This window comes from Xiphophorus couchianus, chromosome 23 (genome assembly GCF_001444195.1).
Source record: "Xiphophorus couchianus chromosome 23, X_couchianus-1.0, whole genome shotgun sequence".
Taxonomy (NCBI): domain Eukaryota; kingdom Metazoa; phylum Chordata; class Actinopteri; order Cyprinodontiformes; family Poeciliidae; genus Xiphophorus; species Xiphophorus couchianus.
Window position 1 is genome coordinate 20,831,633 of NC_040250.1, and position 22,545 is coordinate 20,854,177.

Sequence of the window (22,545 nt, forward strand, 5' to 3'; positions counted from 1 at the left end):
TGCTTGATGCTTAATATTTAACCAGTTCTACGAGGATTCTACCTGATGTAGATGCACTCCATGGGTGAGGGGAAAAGTGCTGTCGGCTGAACGAGGGCGTGCCAACCCCTGTGTGACCATGCAGATACACCGGGCTGCCAGAGATACTGGTGGCATAGCTGGTCAATGCTGCGGAGGAAAAAAAATTAAATTAAAATTAAAGCAAAACTGTTGCTCAGGTTGTACTACTCATTAAATAAAAGAAAGACTCCTACCGATTGGGCTGTTGACCATCCTCTGAGAGGCTGACCGGTAGCCAGGGGCTTTGGAGCTCTCTGGAGGCGGCGGGGGCATCATATTCTCCATCTGACTGATGTTCATGTAGGCTGGCGGGGCTGAATACGACTGCTCTGGAGGTGACCGGGCAGGCAGGTGGCATGCACCCCACACCTGGTTGTTTCCCACCTGCTGGTCATCCAAATATTAAACATTAACACCTTCAGACCTAATTTTTATCCAACTAATTTTTCTGTCCCCTTCAGCACTGAAATATAATGGGGCAAAATACATATTTTTACAAGCCGTTCAAGAAAGTCAGAGGTGACACTCGTAAAAAGCAAAAATGAAAAATGAAATAAAATAAGTCGATTGTGAAATCACAAATAAGCCGCAAAATTCTAACAAGCGTTTTTTCTTTGCATGGTAACACTAAATATTTAAGCATTGACCTTTATATCCCAACTCCTGATGTCTATTGGCATGGACAGTCAACTTTGAAAAAAAATATCCTACAAATTAATGATAGTATTTGAAAGTTATTTTGAAAGTATTTTTTATTACTGCCAATAGCGATAGTGATTTATTATTCATTTTATCTAATTAATATTTATATTTTTGATGGAAAATAGAAACTCCTTCCATTCTCTAGTTACAGAGCAATGCTCATCTTGTCTGATGCTTGAAGCTCACTCATATCAAGTTGATATAAGACTTCAATATCATTTGTCAAAAAGAAACTAGTCAGTAACAAGAATCATTTTAATCACAAAATCCATATTTTCATTTAAACCCATAAATATATCATGTCCATTCCAGTGGACGCTGGGTCTGATGACTGTCAACATCTGTAAGATTAAAAACACTAGATGCTATCTGTGGCTAATGCTAACAGTATAGAGGACTTCCAACTGACCTGGTTGTTGTTATCGAAGATGGTGCTGAAATTGAAGAGACCTGCAGGACCGAAGTTGGCAGATATCTGCTGTGGCTTGCCTGCGCTGGCGATGTGCTGGGATCCGTTTATCATCCCCAAATTAGCAGAGACCTGAAGGGAGCCCGGCGCTTGGCCTTGGGTTTGGGGTTGAGGGGGAAGGTTTGTAGGCTGGGACGTCTGGCTTTGGGATTGTTTTGGTAGTTCCTGCTGAGCGCTGAAGGGTACAAACACAGACTGCTGCTGCTGCTCAGGATGGTAGTAAGGCCCCGGTGGCTGCATACGATGGGAGACTCTGGGAGCGGAAGATGAGAAGTGGGGAACGGTGTTGTTTGGATGTGCAACATTGTGTGAGTGAGCCGGAGATGTTCCTGGGGGAAGGCCGGAGCCGGGCTGCGAGTTGTGGAGCGGGGGATGAGCCTCTGTGGATTGTCCAGAGGAAGCAGGAGGTCGAGGTTCTGGCTTGGTACCTAAAGCTAGAGCAGGGGAAGTGAAGCTCTCGCTGACGGACGCAGGCTGACACTCAGGTGCAGACGGCTTGTCCTTTCCGGCTGGGGCGACAGGAGCGGCCTCCGTTTTAGTTGGCTGGATCGGAGGCTGGGAGATGGGTCCCACCTGCTGCTGGGGAGCGTTTGCTGTTGTTGTAGTGGACGTGGGATGTGCAGGAGAACCTGTTCCTCTTACGGCATTGCTGACGCTAGTGGCAGCTGAGTTAGACACAGGCGTAACACCTGCCGGTTTAGGGTCGGGAGCAAACAGCTGCTTCCTGACTGATGACGGGGTAGGGATGCTCGGTTGGAGGTTGTAAGGAGCCGGATTCTGGGTGTGGGGTGAGGATGCGGACGTGTTGGGCACGCTGGTGGTCATGGTGTTGGTTGTCGTGACAGCAGTTCCTGAGCTGGCGGTGCTGTTGTGCTCGCCGTGGGTGGAGCTAGGCTTAGCTTGAGTGTTGTTGGCTCCTCCATTGTGTTTCGGTGAGCCGTTAGCGCTACCAGGACTCACAGGACGCACGGGGAAGGGTCCCCAGGTGCTGGCCGCTGGAGAGAAGGTGCCCCCGAACTGCGCCATGGGCAGACGAGGGTGTCTGATCTGGTGCATGGTCTGAGCAGCCAGTAAGGCCAGTTGAGGGTGAGCGTACGCCAGGGGCAGAGACACCGGGAATGGCTGCCGGACATTCGAGGGAAGCCCCTTCCCGATTTTCCCCCCGGGCTGAGAGGAGGGCGAAGATGTGGATGACGTGGGTTGGAACGAGACCCCTGAAGAGGCGACCAATGAGCTGAGAGGCTTTGGGCCTGTAGCTGAGCCACTGGTGGTCCCCGTGGTATTGGGGAAAGAGGCCGAGGCCGCCTTGGAGCCCGGAGCTCTGATGTGATTCCGGGGGATCAAATCCTCGAGCTCCTTGGCGGGGTCCTGGATCAGAGAGTTGATCAACTGGACTGCATACCGCGTCGACTCCGTGCCTCCTCTGAAACAAAATGCATGTCAATCAGACCAAGTTCCAATGTGTGAATTTTACACACACTTTAGACAACTATGACCTTACCTTTTTTTTTTTTTTAAAGTCGCTGCAAAATCAGTAATTTTAGGCCTTAGCTATCACAACAAAAACCATCCTGGACAAACTGGTACAGTCCCAGTGCAACTTTTTAGTTGACCATATTTGTAGTTTTTTGTTTCCATTATCTCAACAGTGTGTAGCCCTGAATCAAATCACTTAAACATTTTGATCCTTTAGTTCAAGTTGGACGTGAACCTAGCAGATTGATTCAATTAATGTCACAGTTGCAGTGGAGTCCACAGGGTGGTATTTTTACCTGATTGTGATCATTCTCTCTCCGTTTTTGTCCTTCTGTTTGTCCACATCTATGTGAGCGCCAGTCACGTCTTGGATGGCTGTGATGTTGCAGCCTCCCCGACCCATGATTCGGGACACAACTGAGGCTGGTACAGAGAGCTTCTTTGATCTAGAAAAGAAGTTACTTCCAATCAGATGTGAATCTTCCTTTACGGATGCATCTCGTAAGAAAGTGTATGCATGTTGAATACATACAGCTGCAGTTGAAATACAACAGAGCTTTAGACAAAAAACAAAACACAACCTGAAAACTTACCTTCTGACCACCTCTTTCCAGCCTTCTTCTCTTTTCTGGCCTCTCTTCGGACTCGTGAGGCTGAGTTTACTGTTGGGGGAGGTCACCGGAAGAGCCATGGTCTTGAACGGGGAAGGCAGGGAGTTGGAGGAGGAGTCGCTTGTATCTGGAGCTCTGTGACAAAAACAATGCTCACATTTAGTTTCCATTGACGACAAAGTAATACGAAGAAGACATGACCTGGTATTAGTGGCAGATGTAAAATGATTAATAGTTTGCGACACTGAGAGGCTGAACTTGAGTTGGGCTCACTTTTGCATTGGCTTTGAGATAGAGACTGTGACCTTATTGTCCACTTTGGGATCTGTTGGTGGCTGAGGACAATGTCTCTTCTCTGGGCCGGGCATGAGAGTCTGGGATTGGGTTGCTCCTGAGGAGGGGACTGAGGAGGAGGAAGAAGAGGAGGAAGAAGAGGAGGAGGAGGACGCGGATGAGGTGAGGTCAGGGAGGTAGTTCAGCTCCTGACTCTTCCCCCCACTGCTGCTGCTCTCACTGGCGCAGTCGGTGCTGTCCAGGGGGTCTGAATCGCTGTTGCCACCAGTCACTCCCCCGCCCCCACCCCGTGGCTCACCGTGGATCTTGTTCTTGTCAGCCTTGTGCTGTGCAAGTGCAACCTTTGAAACAAATCAACAAGCGTTAGATTTTATGCAGAAATCCAGAGGCAAATGTGTCACTGTAATAAGGGTGGGTGATAAAGGGTTCAAATTTTAATCACCATTGTTTTATGGTTCAGGTAACTTATGGCTGTGACTGCATGACAGCAATTATAGCGTAACAAACACAAGTAATACTCTTGAAAAACATTCCACTTTACGCTTCTTTAGGACAACAGTCACATAAAGAAGTGTGATTTGTATCATTAAGCTGGGCACAGTAACTACTTTTAATTATATTTTCAAATTTATTGGCATTGATTGATATTATTATTGAAAAAACCGGAGAAAAAAGGAAATATAACTTCGACAATAAAGAGTTTAAACATCAATCATGACGACAATAAATCAAGACTCATCAATATTCTTATTCACTTTCTTGTTCTATTCTGTTGGTGTTTAATCCATTTTTAATCTGCACTCTTTTACTTCGTCTTTCACTTCCTTGCAACTGTTCAGCACTTTGTACGGAAATGCTTCATAAATGAAGATATTATTATTATCATGGTTAGAATTTATTGCGATAAATGATTAACAGTACAATAAATGCCCACCCCTATTCAATAAATGAGAATGCCAAATATTTTGAGTGAATCAATTCAAAAGTAAATCTCATTACTAGATTACACAAGTGATTTATTTCAAGGGTTCATTTTGCATTAATATTAATTAATATGGTAATGTGGATTACAGTTTATGAAACCCCACAATTCAGTTTCTCTGACATTTTTTTTTTTGCAATATTACGTGTAATGTAAATGTTGCACTTTTTCCTTCCACTGAACTTCCCATTAATATACTCACATGCAGCAATTTTAATAACCGGCTGTGTTAGCAACAACCTTTTGTGGCTTAGAGGGTGTTAACGATTATCTACTAGAGTAATGTCAAATCAGCAATAGTTTATTAGCTTAACATTAGTGTTAAGCTAATATCCTGCATCCATCCTGCAAAAAACAGTTTTTGGGTTTTCATTACCTGTGATCCACAATCAAAAAGAAAGATAAACAAAATCTAAATATTGCTAAATATTGCTATATTGCATCTATAGTTTTTAAGTTTCAACCTATTTACTGAAAAACATTTTTTTGACAATTAAAATTTTTTCAGAAATGAAAATATCAATTTCAATTTAATATTTCAATATTTTAAACTGAAGTGTCAATATGAAATTGAATCCTTGAGCCATATGGCTGAAGGAAAAACCAGAGAAGTGCTCACCTGTGGATCTTGCAATATGATTGGTTCATTAGGCGCTGAATCCTTGGTCTTGTTCTTTTTGTTCTTCCGATTGGTGTTTGGGGTAGTGGCCACACTTGCTCGCTTCTTACCGAACGCTGTAGTGAAAGTGGTGGAGGTGGCAGATATACCGATGGTGGTGGTGGTGGTCGCACTCGGAGGCTCAATGGGAACCTCTTTTTCTGAGAGACAACAGGGATCAAGTTTAGACGGAAACTACGGTAAATATCAACCAAGTGATCAACACCAACCCGATCTAGAAAGTCTCTTCTAGTGAAGGAACAAAGGTTACCTTCGGCTGAATCCTCTTTCTGCTCCTGCATCTCAGAGGACTCCTCCTTGGTTTTCTGCCCTTCCTCTTCCTCCTGCTTCCTCTTTTGCTCCTCCTTCTTCTTCTTGCGCTTCTCCTTCCTCTTCTCCCTCTTGGCAGCCAGCGCCTGCTTCTTGCTCTCCTCCCGAGACTGTTGGACACAACAGAGTAACTTAAACCCTGCTTCCTGCTGTTCATTGGTGGTCTTCTGTATGCTCAGAAATGACGAGACGGCGACGATAAGATTACCTTCTCCAAGTCCAACTCCTTTAGGAGGATGCTAGCATTCTTGTTGGCCTCTGCTGCCTGCTGGTCTTTTGCTTTGACAATGGTCTCCATGCACTGGTGACACTTCTTCAACAGCTCCTGCAGGAGAAAACTCTGGTTAACAACTCTTTACCGCCCATCACATCCAGCATGAAGATAAACTCTGAAATGTTTTCCCACTAGAACCTGAATTCCTGAAGCTTTCATGATATCCTAGTTCTGTTTCCACTGTGGGGACCAAAACCACGGCTGTTTATGTAAATAGACCAGAGGGTCGATCCAATAGCAGCGCTTATACACCACTTTGGAAATGTAATAAAACTGAGTTGAAATACAGCCATCATCGTATATTAATCTATTGAGATCTAGTTTTAATAGCAGGGATATTTTTTCTTTGTTTTTAAATGCAACTTTTAGACGGTGTGGCAAAAAAGGACAAACTACCAGTTGCGACAGCAAGGTTCAGAATGTGGTTAAAAAAGTGAATTCTGACCAAAAAGACATTAATCTCTGACTGTGTCACACTATGTTTTATTCAAATCCTGAGTAAAATCAGTCCCCACTTTGTTTTGATGTCTACCTGTAATCAGTTTGACACATGTGCAGTTCCCAGAGGCTCAAAAAAAAGAAAAGAAAAATCCACCTTTCATCTACGACTTGTAATTATTTTCCAGTTATTCCATCATAAAACAAAAATAAAACCACAACCCTCAAAATCAAAGAATGTCTGTATTGTTCATACAGAGAGAGAAATGTTTCACCATCACAAAAATCCCACACATAATTTATACTACACACCAAAAATATGATATCCTTCCAAGCGTTATTTTGTACTGTAATTGTCTACCATGGTGGTCTGATTTGAAGGATTATGCTGGTTTCAAATTTAACACTTTTAAGAGAATTATGAAAGAAATTTAAGACATGCATCACATCAGAAAGGTAAAAAAAAATTGGACAGAATATTGTATATATGTGAGACTGATTACCAGTCCTTTAATCTTTGTCCCCATTTGTCTTCATGCCAACCTACATAGCGAGGCTATAGTCACAGCTAGTTAGCAGTAGCCTCAACAACATCAAAGTGTCTTCCTTGCAAAAGTGCAAGACAGACATCTGCAATGACTCAAACTTTTGCCTGACACAGAAGTCCCACAAAAAAATAAAACTACAAGATTAAATAGTCCTGTCACGACAAAATCTAAGACTAATGATTAACTTATTGCAATAACTTTAAGATATTTTAAGACCTTCATTTTAGATACAGGAAATGAACACTTTTTAAGGATGCACAGACAATCTGTATTTGGTTCTTAGAAAAGTTTCCTCTGGTGGAAATAAGACTTTAATGTCCAAAAGGAATTCAATAGCTACCTTGTCAGCGATGGTGGCAATGTATCTCATGCACTCGATGTCTGATGGAAACTGGTTGACTTCCTTCACAAGATATTGCACCACCTTCACATGACCCTACAAGTTACAGGAAAGAATGTTACTGGAGGATTTGTTAAAGTGATGCAGGATGCCACTGAATGTAGAATAAAGCACACACCTTGCGAAAAGCAGCCATGAGTGGTGTGATTTTACGGTTGTCTGCAGCATCCACGTCGGCACTTGCATGCACAAGGAGCTGAACCACATCAAAGTGACCACCGTTCGCTGCCAGCCAAAGGGGAGTGTTCCCTTTCTTGTTTCGTACGTCAATATGAGCCCCCCTACAAACAGAGAGCAGTAAGTGTTGCCATGAGGAGTCAGAAAAATAATAATAATATTAATTTTAAAAAAAGCTGCAGCACTGTCTCAGAGAAAAAATACAGATACGTTTAAAAAGTACATAGATGTGAGAAAGTCTTACCTGTTAATGAGCAGCTCACAGAATTTGTAGTGGCCCTTGTCAGCAGCGATGGTGAGGGCGGTGTCTCGGGAGGAAGGAACGGGAGGAGCGTTGACATCAGCACCTTTATCCAGTAGAACTCGGCCCACCTCGGCATAACCCCCAGAGGCTGCCTCCATCAATGGAGTGAGACCAGTCTGTGTGAACAAAGGATGGTCAACGGATGCAAACAAAAGTAGAGCCAAGACAAAATTTCATCCATTTAGAGAGATGGATGCCCACCAAAAAAAATGATTTAATGACACTAATGCCCTGTACCTTAGCGCGGTGCTCTACGTTGGCCTTGCGATCTAGCAGCAGACTGACGACCTCTGCTCGCCCCTGGAAGCAGGCCAAGGTCAGAGCGGTGTTTCTGTTGGTCTCGATCTGGGCGTTGATGTCCGAGCCCATATCCAACAAGAGCTTCACTGCCGGAACGTGGCCGTTCATCGCTGCCAGCATCAAAGGAGAGATCCCCAGCTTACTGCCAGTCCTGTGGAAAAAGAAAAATATTTACAGAATGTAACTTTTTCTATGAAAACATCAGTGTATAGTTGTGGTAGACAGTTTAAGAATGATAGGTATTTAAACATGGGCACATGGAAATATCACAGTGGATAAAAAGTGAAAAGAAGGTATTGGTAAAATCTTTTAACAAGATAGGGATAAACTTCAGAAATGCATTTTGTTTTTCCACTCACCTGGAGTTGATCTCAGCGCCAGCGTTGAGGAGAATCTTGATGATGTTGACGTAACCCCCTGAAGCAGCCAAGCTAAGAGGTGTGTAGTCGGAAACGTTGCGGTGTTCCTTGTTGGCTCCCCGCAGCAGCAGCAACTCCACAACCTATCGAATAAAAAAAATAAAATAAAAAAAATCAGTTATGCAATTATAGCTGGAGGAAGAAAAACAATGTGAACTATAACGTCAATATGCTGTGAGCAGATCTTAAAGGCAGTTTTACCTCCTGTCGGCCTCCTGAACATGCCAAGGAGAGGGGTGTGTCTTTGGTTCTCTCTGACTGAGCCTCAATGTCTCCACCTTTGTCCAGGAGTACCTCGACCACTCCGACATGGCCAGCAGTGGCAGCCAGAATCAAAGGAGTAAAACCTGTGGAGCACAGAATGAATGCATTTGTTTTCCCATTTATCTCCTCAGCAGAGGTCCCCCTTTCCCCCTCTTTGTTCCTCTGTACCTTTTTTATCTCGGTGCTCAATGTTGGCTTGCCGTGCAATCAGGACTGACACGAGCTCCTCATGTCCTCCTGCACACGCCAGCGTCAACGCTGTATCATGGTTGCTCTCCGTCTGTGAGGACACAGCAAATGTTTCAATAAGATAAATTACATTGCATGCATGTACATGTTGAAGTTCCCTTTGAAAACCACGGCTTTAAGGCTTACGTGTGCGTCAATGTCAACCGAAGGGTAGAGGGGCAAGACGGAAGGGGGAGAGGCGATGTTTGGGTTCGTCTGCGTGGGCGGCTGGGACAGGGGCGTGGGTGACGTTGTAGTGGTTAGCATGGGCACGCGGCTGCTCACAGCTGCAATACAGAAAGGGGGCAAAACATCCATATATGCAGGTTTGCTCCAGTCGGCAACTGCAAAATTTCAGTTCATCTGTCGTGAGCAAATATCCTCACCTGCCATGATGTCATCCAGTGTGTCTGTGAGCGTCTGTGCAGGTGTAGCCACCATGAGCCCGTCTGGGGCTGGTTGAGGTATCATTCCTGGTCCCAAACCGGCCAGCTGTTGACCCTGACTTTGAGGTTGCTGCCCCAGCATCTGCTGGCCCAACATCTGCTGCCCCACCAGCACCCTCTGCAGCTCTGGGCTCGTGCTTCCTGGGTAGTCAGCGGGGTTGTAGTCTGGCAGCGGCTGGATGGGGACGAAGGCGGCCTGGAGGGGCGGAGGCGGCGGCTGGGGTTGGGTCTGGGGCGAGGGAGGAAGAGGCGGCTGCTGTGGCAGCTGAGGCCCATCCCTGTACAGGATTGTGCCAACCTGAGGGAGTTTAGGGTAGTCGTCCTCTTCTCCATCTGCGTCGTCCTCCGAGCCCTCATCGTCATCATCGTCCTCCTCATCCTGAAAGCACAGAGAAAGCACCTCGAGTTTCCTTAGAATAATTTAAAGTGGTATCAAGAGAAGAGACTCGAAGACAAATCGGTCGGAGGGTGGAATCCAATCAGCAGACGCAATAAACTAAATACTACGAGAGGATCAAAGTTAGCTTTTCTTTAGAAGTAGAGGGATGTTTAAAATGAAATTAGAGGAAACACATAGTTGTAAGAAGTTACTTGAGAGGTACGCATTTTGTAAACGCACAGAAATGTTTGCAGTTCATTTGGGTTTGTGAGAAACAGACATCCCAGACCACTCAGGTCTTCCGGTTCTGGTTTACTCTGCATCAGAACCAGAACTAAAGATGGAGAAGCAGCATTAAGGTTTTCACACACCACAAATCTGGAATGAACTTCCAGAAAACTGCAAAAATGCTGCCTCACCAGCACCCTCTGCAGCTCTGGGCTCGTGCTTCCTGGGTAGTCGGCAGGGTTCTAGTCTGGCAGTGACTGGATGGGGACGGCCCCGGCTTTGTAACCAGTTTCACAAGTGGTTCTTGTATTATGGTTTCATGGTGTAAAGCACTTTTAACTGTTTTGTTGCTAAAATGTGCTACACAAATAAACTTGACTAGATGAGTGTGTATGCTCCGTTCTATCCTTATGAGCCTTTAGCCTGAGATTTTCTTGGAACATGTATAGATTGGAGGTGTGTTAAATATAGACACAGAAACTGCTATTTTGTGATGCTAGCCATGATAATCGATGTAAAATGGCTTGATCCATTTTAAAACGTCAACTCGTCTAATTTTGGCTTTATTTACATCAACTGCTCACTTGCACATGACCTTTTCTCCCAATGCAAGTAATTAATAACAGCCCCAAGGCATGAAGGCAAGAACAATGTATTTTCAATGTGTTTTATACCAACTCTTATGTTACAGGTTTTGAAGAGAAACTGGAATCAGTTAAAGTTGATATGCATAAAAGGTGACACCCTGATTAATCCGGTTTTCAGGTTTTGGCAAAGTGAATTAGAATTTTACCTCTTCCCCCTCCTCCCCTGGCAGCTGCTCCTGTTCCCTCTCTTTGTTGGACTCCTCGTCGGTGTCTGAGCCAATCGGTAGCTGACCACCTGTTGGGGTAGGAAGGGGCCCCGGAGCAGTAGCCATACCCCCGGGCCCCGGGCCCGGACCCTGATTCTGTCCTGCCTCCTGATCTTCTTTTAAGCCCTTTGCCTCCATGTACTCTTTGGTGAACTGTTGCTGTGTTTTTAGCTGCAGCTGGCGCTCCACCTTCTGAAGCTCCTTCAAGATTTTCTTCTTCTTCTGCACCTGAGTACAACACAGCCACATCTATAACTGACAGGTTTTCTTTTGACAGTTTTACTTAAGATAATGACAGTTTTAGTTTAGACTATACCTGTTCTTCTCTGCTTTTCTTCAGCTCCTCAATCTTGTCTTTGGTGAGCGGCTCGCCCTGAATGAGCTCCAGCGACTGGAGCTGAGCTTTCTCGATGGCGCTTATTCTCTGGCCCAGTTCGTTCAGCTTTCCCTCCGTTTCCTCCACTATGCATTCCAACGGTGGACACAAGTGGAAAGGCGGCAAAGCTTCTGCTTCAGGACCACGACTGACTGCACTGGGGACACCGGGCTGAAGGGCTGCTTGTCTCTGTTTGGACACCGCTGATTTTAAAAACAAAACCAGAGAGATCAAGATTAAAATTACAAAGAAGGGCAAGAGTAAACAAGCATGGCTTAACAAAACCCAGGATTTTCAGCCAACATCTTTGAAGCTTTTCAGGACTCTATTTTTCAAATATCTCAGATTAGTTTTAAAATGTAACATTTCTTTGTTTTTTTTATTATATTGTGTTTAGTACGATACATTCTTAGCCTAAAAATCGCACTGTAAATGCAAACTTCCACTAATGGATTGGGACGCGTCAATAACTGACTGTTTGCAGTCAGTTATTGAAACACCCAGGTGTTTATGGCAGGTTTATGGAAAGCAGTTCCACTAAAACAAATATTATTACTAATGAATAACTAATATTCAAATGTCAGCAAGATAAAAACAAGAGAATATTCAAGATAGTGTTTTATTTAGTGACACGGTTTGTAAAGCTTCTTTGCGTATTTCAGGGACTTAGTTTTTATAGCTCATTTTTTTATTTCAGGCTCTTTAAATTCTATGTTCTTCTAAGAGAAATCCTTTCCTCTGTGAGGCGGGTTGGACCAAAATGAATTAAGAGTAGGCATAAACCTCTTAAGGCATCGTTTACCTTTGCTTGAGACGGGTGGGGGCGTAGCAATGCTCGATGGGGCTCTGTCGGGTTCTTGAGGGGGCACGACCATAGCGAGAGCTTGGAATGGGACACGAGGAACCTGATAAAACAAAATTATGTCACATTTAGCTAGGGGAACATGTCTGTGTCTGGAAAGAAGCAAAACATTTTTTTTTATGCAAAACTTCATAAGATATAAAGCTGTATACACCTGAGAAGCATCTTGTGATGGGGGCGTGAGTTGGGAGAGATCCGGGACTGGGACAGACAGAATGTTGTTGGGGTAGTCCAACAGGTAGGACACCACGTTAGTGTGGCCACCTTTAGCAGCTTCTATCAACATGGTTGAGCCATCCTAGAGGCAAACAACATTATGAGGTTTTCATTACGATGCAATCAGAGGAGCAGAGCGAGCCTCAAACTACACGTTAGGAACAGGAGCCTCACTTTGAGCCTGTGTGTGGGATCGGCTCCGTGCGCCAGCAGCAACTCCACCACAGCCAGATGCCCCCCAGCACAGGCCAGGGACACCACGGTGTGATCGTTGTTGGCAGTAGCTCTGTTCACATTAGCACCTGAACAGGAGAAAAAAAACAAAACCACAGAATTTATTGGGAGGCCCAGGACTTCTTGTGCTAAAAATTCAACAAACACAGTAAATCTGACCAGCAGATTAAAAACACACCTTTGCTGATAAGAAACTGCACTGTGCACAGATGTCCTGCCCTTGCTGCCTTCATCAGAGGTGTCCGCCCTCCTTCAGACTCGTGTTCCTAAAGATCAGAGGAATTATTTCAGGTTTCAGGATGCTTTTACAAAGTAATTATGCCAGAGGTTTGCTCTTTTCAACTGCATTTGTAGTTTTAAAATCCCAGAATCCCTAAATAACATCATTAAGACTGAATAGAAGTATTGTGAGCGTACCAAATTGGCTCCAGCCTGAAGCAACACATCTGCCACATCAGTGTGTCCATTCTCACACGCATACGTCAATGCTGTGTCTCCTGTTGCTGTGGTGGCGTGAACGTTCGCTCCTTAATGGTCGACAAAGACATATTTGTAATTAAAAAGGTGTTGGTTTCTTAAAGCAAGATATAAGTTTATGACATATGTTCTCTCAGAGAATGTTATTGCTCTAGTTTTTTATTGCTCACCAGCAGCCAGTAGGTATTTCACCAGCTCCAGATGGCCCTCCTGTGCAGCCTCCATTAGAGGAGTGGAGCAGCCCAGCTCAATGTCGGCTCCTGCTTTGATAAGGAAGTCGGCTACTTCCAGAAAGCCTCCACAGCAGGCTAGAGTCAGCGCCGTCTCCTGGGTCTCCTCCGTCTGGGCATTGATGTTAGCACCTGGAAAATGTGTGGAAATGGTTGTTAAAAGAGAAAATATGAGCTAGGCCTTAAACAATAACGATAATTGATTATTGAAATGATCAACTAATTTAGCAATCAATTAATCATTAGCAGACTCAAAAAAAGGACATTTGGTGTCCTCTTTTGGTTGACATATGTCCTTTAATAACTATTTTTGTATAATAATTAAGCCAAAACTATGCAAAGAAATATATTAACTTTTTTTTTTTACCCAAAACTCCTCAAGCACCATAGTTTCAGCTTCACTCGGTTCAGATTTACTGAAGGAATGCTATGTTAACGTGTTTGTTTTAGGTCATAAAATGTTTCTTTTCTTATTCAAAAAGGGAATTTAATCTAACATTGTATAAAAAAGGCATAAGTAGGTGTGCTGTGGTGGCGCAGGGGGTTAGCACGCCCCACGTTTGGAGGACTTAGTCCTCGACGCGGACGTCGCGGGTTCAACTCCCGGTCCCGGCGACCTTTGCCGCATGTCCTCCCCCTTCTCCTCGCCCTCTTTCCTGTCTGCCTACTGTCGTAAAAAATACGAGCCACTAGCGTCTCAAAAACTCTTCTGAGAAAAAAATGGAAAAAAAGGCATAAGTTGTTAAACTAAAAGTCTGATAAATGTGCCACCTTTTAGTCTGACCTTATATCAATCAATCAATTTTATTTATTAAACACTGTTCATACTAAAAGCAGCTCAAAGTGCTGTACAGATCAATAAAAACAAACCCACATAAACAAACAATTACCCACCCTACATGGAAAAACACACAACTATATGAAAATGCACATACTACGCATAAGCAAATAACAATCCAGCCCACTTTCTTTAGAATTCGTCACTGATCTGATTTTCTGTTTCAAAGTATAATACCTGTATAATGACACAAAGTGGGGCCTGCACGTCATTAACCAGATGTTAGAGGAAGTGTCCTACCTTGAGCCAGCAGCAGTGCTACCATCTCCTCATGGCCTTCTCTTGCTGCCTCCATCAGGGGAGTGTAGCCCTCATCATTAACCTGGAGACAAGCAGAGGATGAGCATGAACATTATGATTATCCTGATTTTGAAACTAGCAGTAGTGGTAAGATGAAATATTCCACACTCCAAAATAAGATGCAATTCTTCCATCAATTTCAAATATTGTCACTTGCATTATTTTTAGATTATTTTTTGTTCAACTCTAATTCACTGAACTAGATTACTCCATCCTAAATAAAAAAGAATCCAATTGATATTAGGAGTGACACCATCAAAGAACTAAAATGTACAACTTTTTTGTTTTAGAATTTCCTCAAAATGCGTGTCTTTATGTACCTCCTCCAGATTGGCGCCTCGTTCTATGAGCAGCGCTGCGAGCTCCACGTGTCCTCCACAGGCCGCGAGGGTGAGAGGTGACTCGAAGGAGTCAGCTGGCATGTTGACCTGCGCACCGCTGTCCAACAGCAGCCGCGCCACCTCCACATGGCCGTCCTGGGACAGCGAGACACAGAGGATGTAGAGATAAGCACCTGAATAAATATGTACTAGCATTTTCCAGTTAGGCTGAATTTGGCCAATTTCCATGGCAAAAATGTCACTGTGGACATTTGAAACGGGGTTAGATAACCTAAAATAAAGTTTCTGTTTAGTTTTATTATTTGTGTTGTTGCAGCTACAAAAACATGGGAGATGCCGTCGATATTTTAAATAACATTTGATTTTATTTTGGTGTCCAATTCTATTAGAAAGAAAAAAAAGTTTTATCAAGTCAAAATAATGACCTTTTAAGACCATTTACATTTAAATTAAAGACCTATGAGTAAAAAAATACTATCCATAGTTTGAGTTGGCTGACTACATATTTCCTGCTTTGGCTAAATTTAAAGTATACATTCATTATACATGGAGCTTTATATTTCAAAACCTGCATACACATTAGGAGGTAGTTGTGGTAGAAGCAATACATTAACTGCAGCTTGTGACATTTTAAATTTTGGAATTAGATTCATTAATAGCTTTTTAAGACCCTGCAGAATTACTGAATAAAACTCAACGACAAAGTAGTAAACAACCTATGTTTTACTAACCCTTCTACCCGTTTTACTCTAGTAAGTCACAAGATTCCAAAATATTAAATAAGAGCATATTTTGTAACTTTTTTAGAATACTAATCGATCCAATAGGTCTGGAACCTGAAGTGTCTGGTTTAAACTGAGGTTTGGGTCAGATGCTCACCATGCAAGCCTCCATGAGCGCCGTGTGCATCTCGTCTGTTTTATGCTCCTGGTCTGCTCCAGCCTCCAAAAGAAAGCGAACCATATCCAGATGACCTAAATTTAAAAAAAAGTCAAATTTAAAGCAATTGGTAGCAAAGTTTTACAAATAGTGACTAACAGGACACTCATTAACAACACAGAGACATATTTAGGTCCAGACCTTTGTAGCAGGCGAGTGTGAGAGCGCTCTCCTTGAACTCGTTGGAGTGTGTGTTGATGCCGGCGCCATACTCCAGGAGTATCCTGGCCACCTCCACGTGGCCCGCGCTGGCTGCCTCCATGAGAGGTGTGTGTCCGTTCTCGTTGTGGTCCTCGATGTTCGCACCCTCTTTCAGCAGCACCTTCACCACATCCACGAAGCCACCGGCGCACGCGTACGTCAAAGCTGTGTTGCCTGGAAACCAAAAACTGTGTGAATCCTCAAGAAAAATGAGAACTAACGCTTTTTGCAGGGATCAGATAGTTTTACCTGTGGAGGACTGAGCGTTCACATCTGCCCCGTGGACCAAAAGCAGTTTGACGATGTCCACGTAACCTCCACTGGCAGCAGCCATTAAAGGTGTTATGTCCCCCTTGATGCCCCGGTCCTCTACGTTGGCGTGCATTGCCAATAAGACCTGTTAACAAAAATTGAAATCATGAGGTAAAGAAACACTGACTAAAGGCTGTCGGAGACACAAACCCGTTTCCTACCTGCGCGAGTTCATAGTAGCCAGCCGAGCAGGCGAGGCACAGGAGGCTCTCCCCCTCTTCCGTGTGCTCATTGACGCTTCGTCCCTCGTCCAACAACTTTCGCACAGCGTTGACGTCCCCATCAGAACACGCTTCTGCTAAACTACGGCTGAAAATAACCAGACTGCTACAATTACTGCCACGGTGACAGGTGGACACACATACGCCTCAAACGAACAAAAAAAACAACAACAACAAAAACATCCTACAATTGAAGTGTAAGGTCTGTGAAAAAATGGGCGAGATACATACTTGTCGGCTTGGCCGGCGTTGAGTGTGTTTTCAGCTCTCATTCGGGTCAGGGCAGCGGCTGCCTCGTCCAGCGCACAGCTCACGGACGATGTTAGTCGCCGTAGCACCTCGGGGTCTGCAAAAGCTTTACCATCGGCAGTGGACAGTTTACCGATGCCTGCCGAACACCAAGAAGGCAGAGGTGCATAGGGCAATGCAAACCACAGGGGGAGCAGAACCACACCAGACCAGATGAAGAAGCAAGTCCAGTCCAGCCAATCCAATCCAGGGTTAGTAGCAGCATACACAAACGAGATGGAGAGAAACCCACACACAGAAAACACACACAAGCACGTGTTAATTTGGCTCAACAAATCCAGTCACTACTTTCAATGCAGCGTCATGTATGAATACTTTTTTCCCCACAATCTAAAGCATAAACAATGTTCATTTACAGACAATTGTGTAATGAGCTTAAAAATGTGCCAAAAACTACAAGGAAGGCAGTGAAGGAAGAAAGTGGGTAGTTTTTTTTGTTGTTTGTTTTTCTCAAAAACTCAGGTTAAAGCCATTAATGGTTGGAGAAAAAACATCTTGTGTATAAATTTTAGATGGATGAGAGGAAGAACGTGGAAAAAAAAGAGGAACTAGAAGTGGAGGTAAAAAGTCAAAGGAATATTAAGAATTCAAATTACCATGAGATAAAAATGCTTTTGTGACTGTTTGTTATGAAAAGATCGAAAAAGCCAAAGAGGGAGAATAAGAGGCAAAAACAAGCAAAAACACAACAGAACATAACTAATTTGATAACTAAAAATAAAGTTTCTCTCTTTGATAATTACATCTTTGAGTTTAGGCATAACAGGCATGATTTACAATGAAATGTGAATGTATTTCTCATAAGAAGCATCTTCATTTGTTGGTCAGATCTGAGCTTTCCGTCCCGGAAGTTGAGAGCACAGCAGGACAATATTTGGGAAATTAATCGTTATCGCAATAACTGTGTGTGCAAGACACATAACATAAGGAACTGCTAGGACTGCAATAAATATTAGCTAATTAAGCATCATGCATTCAGGCTCTCTGCCAGTAATTTATTTGATGACATTTATTGTTCAATGCATCATAATTGGATTTTTTTTTTTACTTTTTTTTTTTGCAAAGAAGTGGTAGGTGGTAACGTAATTATGAACCAAAACCAAGTTGCTTCAATACCAAAATAATTGTAAGAAAATAAGACCATGATAAATCATTTATGAGCATTTTCCCAAGGTAATTTTGTTTATCTAACACATCTGTTAAATGTAAACCATTAAAAATAAGCAATAACTTGCCTGTACAGCCTTAAGCTAATCCTTTGACAAAAAGCCCTTTGATTCAAGAACAACACTCTTCTTGAATACATAACTATCAATTATAGCGAAACAGACGGTGAGAAAAGATTTCACCAGTCCGACCAGAATATTCCAGACACATTCTCAGTCTGTAGAGAGGTAAAGCAGCATCAAAATTATATCACTGTGCATATGGGAATCAGTCTGAAAAAACCACAGCATTACAATCATGCTATGGTACAGGGAAGACAGATAGTTTTAATTTAATAAAAATATAGGACATCAGTGACACTTGAGAAACTGGAGGTTTCCACAAAATGATGTAAAAGACAACACTAAAACTTGTTAGGGAGGCTGCCAAATAAACATGACTGAATGAACCAGGCTGTGAACGGACATTTCCTTTCAACTTTGGCTTACATTTTCCAACACCTTGTGGGAATTTGTGTTATAGGCTGAAGAAACCAAATTTAAACTTTTGGCCCACTATTTCCTAATCCAAGTTTGACACACACACACAAACAAATCCCCATTTTAAATGACCATTAGAGCATCACACCTACAGTGAAACATAATCATAGCAGAATGGTTACTGTAGATTACAGACGGAACTGTAGATTTTGTCTTGGTAGATGAAATCATCATCAGCTAAAGTACCAGCTCATTTTGAGCTGGTACTCATTAAATGTCTGCTCTGGAAAACAACAATGACTCCATGGGACAAAAGCTTTGGAAAGGTTAAGCCAGAGTCCAGATCAAATTGGACAGAAAAAGTGTAAAAACACCCAAGTCTGGCTGTATCTTCATACTTGGCATGGTAGAGAAGGCAATTGATGTCGAAATGTGGGATTTTGAGACTGAATGCTGAAATTCAAAGGTTCTTCGATAAATTGTGAAGTTTAACGGTGTGTAACCGGCTTACTGAAAGTTTCAAAACTCCCAGAGGTTAGTTTTTTTTCTTTGTTTATTATGTGACACACGAGGAAAATATTTTTAAATGATTCATTAGGAGTCCACTTTCAATACACGTGTGTATATAACAGGGTTTTAAGCAGGGCTGTGCAGACTTGAGAGTTGCTTTATGTTTGCCAACTAAACTTTACTTGTTTATGCTTCACTATTTTTAGTAAAGCAAAATACAGCCTGAGCTTTCACAGAAGACAGTACTCGGGTGCTGCAGAGATTTTTGGTAAGCTTTGACTTGCTACTGGCAGCAGCTTTGAAGTAAAAAAAAACCCAACTTGAATAACAATGCATGTGCTGGCAGGTTACTAAAATGACAGCATTTGAGGTAAACCAACCGAGATGCCAACAATGAAACTCAACCAACCCTTTACAGAAATCATTAAAAAAAAAAAAAAACATCTGCCTTTAACTTTTTAGTGAAAAACTAAGAATACAAAATGATTATTTGAACAAGTGCTTTTTAAAAACATCCAGTTGCCACTTTATTTATTTCATCAAAATCCATTATTAAAAATACGTATTTGTGCAGTGTCTTCAAAATCCATTTACATGCAAAGCATCCCCAGGTCCCTCATCTTAGTTTTAGTTTAACAGCAAGGACACTGAAACATCTGTTTTAGCTTAAAAAGCCCTATTCAGTGAGTGTTTACCCATAAGCAACCTCTACACCCATAACTGTCATATTTACATTGACACATGAGCTTTGCACTGGGAATAAAAAATGTCAGGATGCGAGGATATAATGCAATTTAAAGAACAAACAGACATCTACAACAGTAAAATAAGAGATTTTTGCACTTTTAAGTTTGGAATTTTTATTAAGCTGTCAACAATCTAGATACTATGACATGATCATAAAGGTTCAACTTAACCCCCATATTACAGAATTAGGTCTGAAAGTTCAAGTTCTACTAGGTATTTGCAGTCAGACTGAATTGTGATTTTTCTCCTGCTTTTGGGACACACGCAAAAAGTATAAGTACTGCGTTTTAAAGAAGATCCATTTTTTTCTGACTGGTAGAAATGGTCTGCTGTATGTTGTCTGGTCACCTCTTAGAGAAAATCTGCCTTTAATCGTGTGAAATCAAACTGAGGTTTAATAGAAGCATCATAAAAGGCATATAATGGCAGAAAAAAAACACAAGCCTAGAGACTAAACCTTGGGGTCATAGGTTAGTGGTGCTCGTCATTACATAAGCCCATATTAACTGATACCTTGCATGAGCTGCAGTTAAGCCAAGCTGTATTATATGGAGATTTGAAAACACTACAGACTGCTGACTGGTAAAGGGGTCGGGGGTCATTAGTGTCACATGTGGGAATCTATTACAGTGGGACTCCGTCCAGCAAGCTGAATATCAAATTGACATGTCAATTATATATTTAGCTCATAAATATTACAGAATTTTAACAAAGCCATTTAAGCCCTTTTAATACAATATTAAAAATACATAAAGATTAAGATAAATAATAATTATTTTTAATAAATAAGAAAAATTATTTATTGCATTAACATAGCATTCTTTAAGTGAATTTTAACCAGGTGAATACAAAAAACAATGCCAATTGAGGAGTTATGGGTAGAACATATTTACAGAAAAAGGTGATTTTTTTTATATGTTAAATGTATACGTGTTTTGTACACTGCTGACTTAATTACTGCTCTGAATATGTTGGGATTTTTTTTAGTCAATAAATTATCTCTTTTTTAAAAAAAATCTACTCGAGATAATTAATCAATTACTAAATTTGTTGACAACTATTTCAAAAATCAGTTCCGATTAATTGTTTCAACATTTTTTTTTCTCCCCAAATATCTGCCACCCTATTCTTCTCAGCATACGTGGTTCATAATGAGATGCATCTATTAGTGGCGTCTGATTGCTGTGGCTGAAGAGACTATCAAAGTGTAAAATATGCGACACTACAGCCTCGTGCCAGTCACACAGCTGAAGGCAGATCCCAGAGGAGTCAGTGGGACACCAATCTGTGTGCTGCTGTCTTAATATCCATCCTTCGATCAGCTGCAGCTTAGCGAGCAATGAGCTCTGACCAGCAGTGGGTCTGAAAGCAAGCAGCTCCATTATATTCTATACCGGTGAATCGCTCCCCTTCCCAGACTGTGCCTGCCGTGAAGCAAAGCAGATCTGGTAGAGCTATCCAAGCCATTTCTATCATCAGAGCTATAAAGGCGCAGAGAAGAAGCTACAGCTTCAGCCAGGTTATTTTAAGCCACCTTTACATAAATGTGTTCATGGAAATATGTAAGTTGATCAAATAAATATGAAATTTCTATTGGCCATATAAAACCCATGAGTCAAAGTCGATTCAAACATGAAATTTGAGCAGGTAAACGTGTGGCTTAACTTATATATTCACTGCTATATTTAAAGGTAAACGTCATTTCTCTTGAATGCATTTTGGCTTCCTGTCTCGTGTTCATGTCAGACTGCAGCACTTGCTTAAGACACTGTGGTCTAATTTAATTCAACATGGTGATAGAGACAGCTGAGAGTTGTCAGGAGCACAACAAGGCACGGCAATGCTGTAGAGCTGCAGTGTGCACACAGGGAAGCAGGGTTGTGTTCCTCCAGCTTCACACACCCTGCAATAAACAGCTGATCGGCCCATGTCAAGAGAGAACTGGAGTAAAAATACAGGGTAAACCCACGTCAGCCTGAAGAATATCCTAGCCTAGCCTTGATACAAAAAAAACTAAGAATCTTAAACAGACAGATCCTTTTCCAAATAATAAAATTTGAAGGCGTAATAAGTAATAACTAATTTTCCAGCTAATGTAGCCCTGATGATATTAAAATTTATGTCTAGTTCTTTATTAGTATGAACTGTGTATTGTATTATTAATACAATACTTCATTTCAATGACTGAAACAAAATCTGGAAAGAAATTTGGACTAGTGCACACTTCCTCTCCTTGTTCCCACGTGCACGTGTGGTCATATGCTAGTCTACTGGAAGTGTAATCAAAATGATCAGAATGAATGCAACTTTTTTTGGCTCAACAAAACTTGCCTCAGGGAAATACAATATTTGCAGTAGATTTCCAAAATCTGCCGCTGTGGCCACAGAGTTGGAACAGGCAGAACGACTCGACTCAAAAGTCGTCGTTCTCAAAGCATCATGGTGCAAATTACGCAGAAAGTGAAGTATTCATAGGGCTTTAGACAATTAATTACTATGAATTCAGGCTGACACCTGTTTAATGCAGTATAAAAATATTTAGAAGGTGCCACTGGATCCACTTTTATGAAAATTAAAAACTTATTTAACATGTCAGAAGATGTTCTAATTGTATGCATTCAATATAATGATTATAAGGATGAACTGATCAATCCCCAACTTCCTTAATTTTACGAGAGCGACGATGAGTCGATACCCACATATGAAACCGATCTTATCCACCGATCTGATCTCCCTCCTCACAGGCCTGAAAAAAATCAGGCGCTGCCCCTTTTTGCCGTGAGAATGAGCTGACTGACTGGACAACTTGATTGTTTTTAGTTTAGTTAATGTAGTAGACAGCAATGCACTAAACCTTTTATGTGTATTTGAGAGCACTACCTCATGTGCAATCAAAACAAGTTTGTATTGTTTTGTGGGTACTGTTCAATGTTGTTCAATAAAATT

At 42.1% G+C, this 22,545-nt stretch overlaps 1 protein-coding gene across 11 annotated transcripts in view; it reads right to left on the reverse strand.

The window, feature by feature from the left end:
- ankhd1 (ankyrin repeat and KH domain containing 1) overlaps nt 1-22,545 on the reverse strand; it is a 33,327-nt gene that overhangs the window by 2,378 nt on the left and 8,404 nt on the right. For 2 of the 11 annotated variants that reach the window (XM_028009134.1, XM_028009138.1), the window contains exons 3-35: nt 16,619-16,775; nt 16,328-16,475; nt 16,104-16,251; nt 15,795-16,028; nt 15,594-15,688; nt 14,694-14,849; nt 14,314-14,395; nt 13,176-13,367; nt 12,946-13,055; nt 12,707-12,794; nt 12,469-12,596; nt 12,233-12,376; nt 12,019-12,121; nt 11,157-11,419; nt 10,781-11,068; nt 9,321-9,759; nt 9,082-9,221; nt 8,875-8,986; nt 8,644-8,789; nt 8,383-8,525; nt 7,961-8,174; nt 7,664-7,839; nt 7,361-7,523; nt 7,183-7,278; nt 5,791-5,907; nt 5,524-5,692; nt 5,214-5,413; nt 3,592-3,953; nt 3,301-3,453; nt 3,004-3,153; nt 1,172-2,654; nt 255-447; nt 43-168 (exon numbers count right to left, since the gene is read on the reverse strand). In XM_028009134.1, the coding sequence (XP_027864935.1) occupies nt 43-168; nt 255-447; nt 1,172-2,654; nt 3,004-3,153; nt 3,301-3,453; nt 3,592-3,953; nt 5,214-5,413; nt 5,524-5,692; nt 5,791-5,907; nt 7,183-7,278; nt 7,361-7,523; nt 7,664-7,839; nt 7,961-8,174; nt 8,383-8,525; nt 8,644-8,789; nt 8,875-8,986; nt 9,082-9,221; nt 9,321-9,759; nt 10,781-11,068; nt 11,157-11,419; nt 12,019-12,121; nt 12,233-12,376; nt 12,469-12,596; nt 12,707-12,794; nt 12,946-13,055; nt 13,176-13,367; nt 14,314-14,395; nt 14,694-14,849; nt 15,594-15,688; nt 15,795-16,028; nt 16,104-16,251; nt 16,328-16,475; nt 16,619-16,775 (6,918 nt within the window). Of the gene's footprint in view, nt 1-42; nt 169-254; nt 448-1,171; nt 2,655-3,003; nt 3,154-3,300; nt 3,454-3,591; nt 3,954-5,213; nt 5,414-5,523; nt 5,693-5,790; nt 5,908-7,182; nt 7,279-7,360; nt 7,524-7,663; nt 7,840-7,960; nt 8,175-8,382; nt 8,526-8,643; nt 8,790-8,874; nt 8,987-9,081; nt 9,222-9,320; nt 9,760-10,780; nt 11,069-11,156; nt 11,420-12,018; nt 12,122-12,232; nt 12,377-12,468; nt 12,597-12,706; nt 12,795-12,945; nt 13,056-13,175; nt 13,368-14,313; nt 14,396-14,693; nt 14,856-15,593; nt 15,689-15,794; nt 16,029-16,103; nt 16,252-16,327; nt 16,491-16,618; nt 16,776-17,292; nt 17,317-22,545 lie in introns of all 11 variants that reach the window. The other 9 variants (XM_028009128.1, XM_028009127.1, XM_028009131.1 and 6 more) reach the window with 8 other exon arrangements.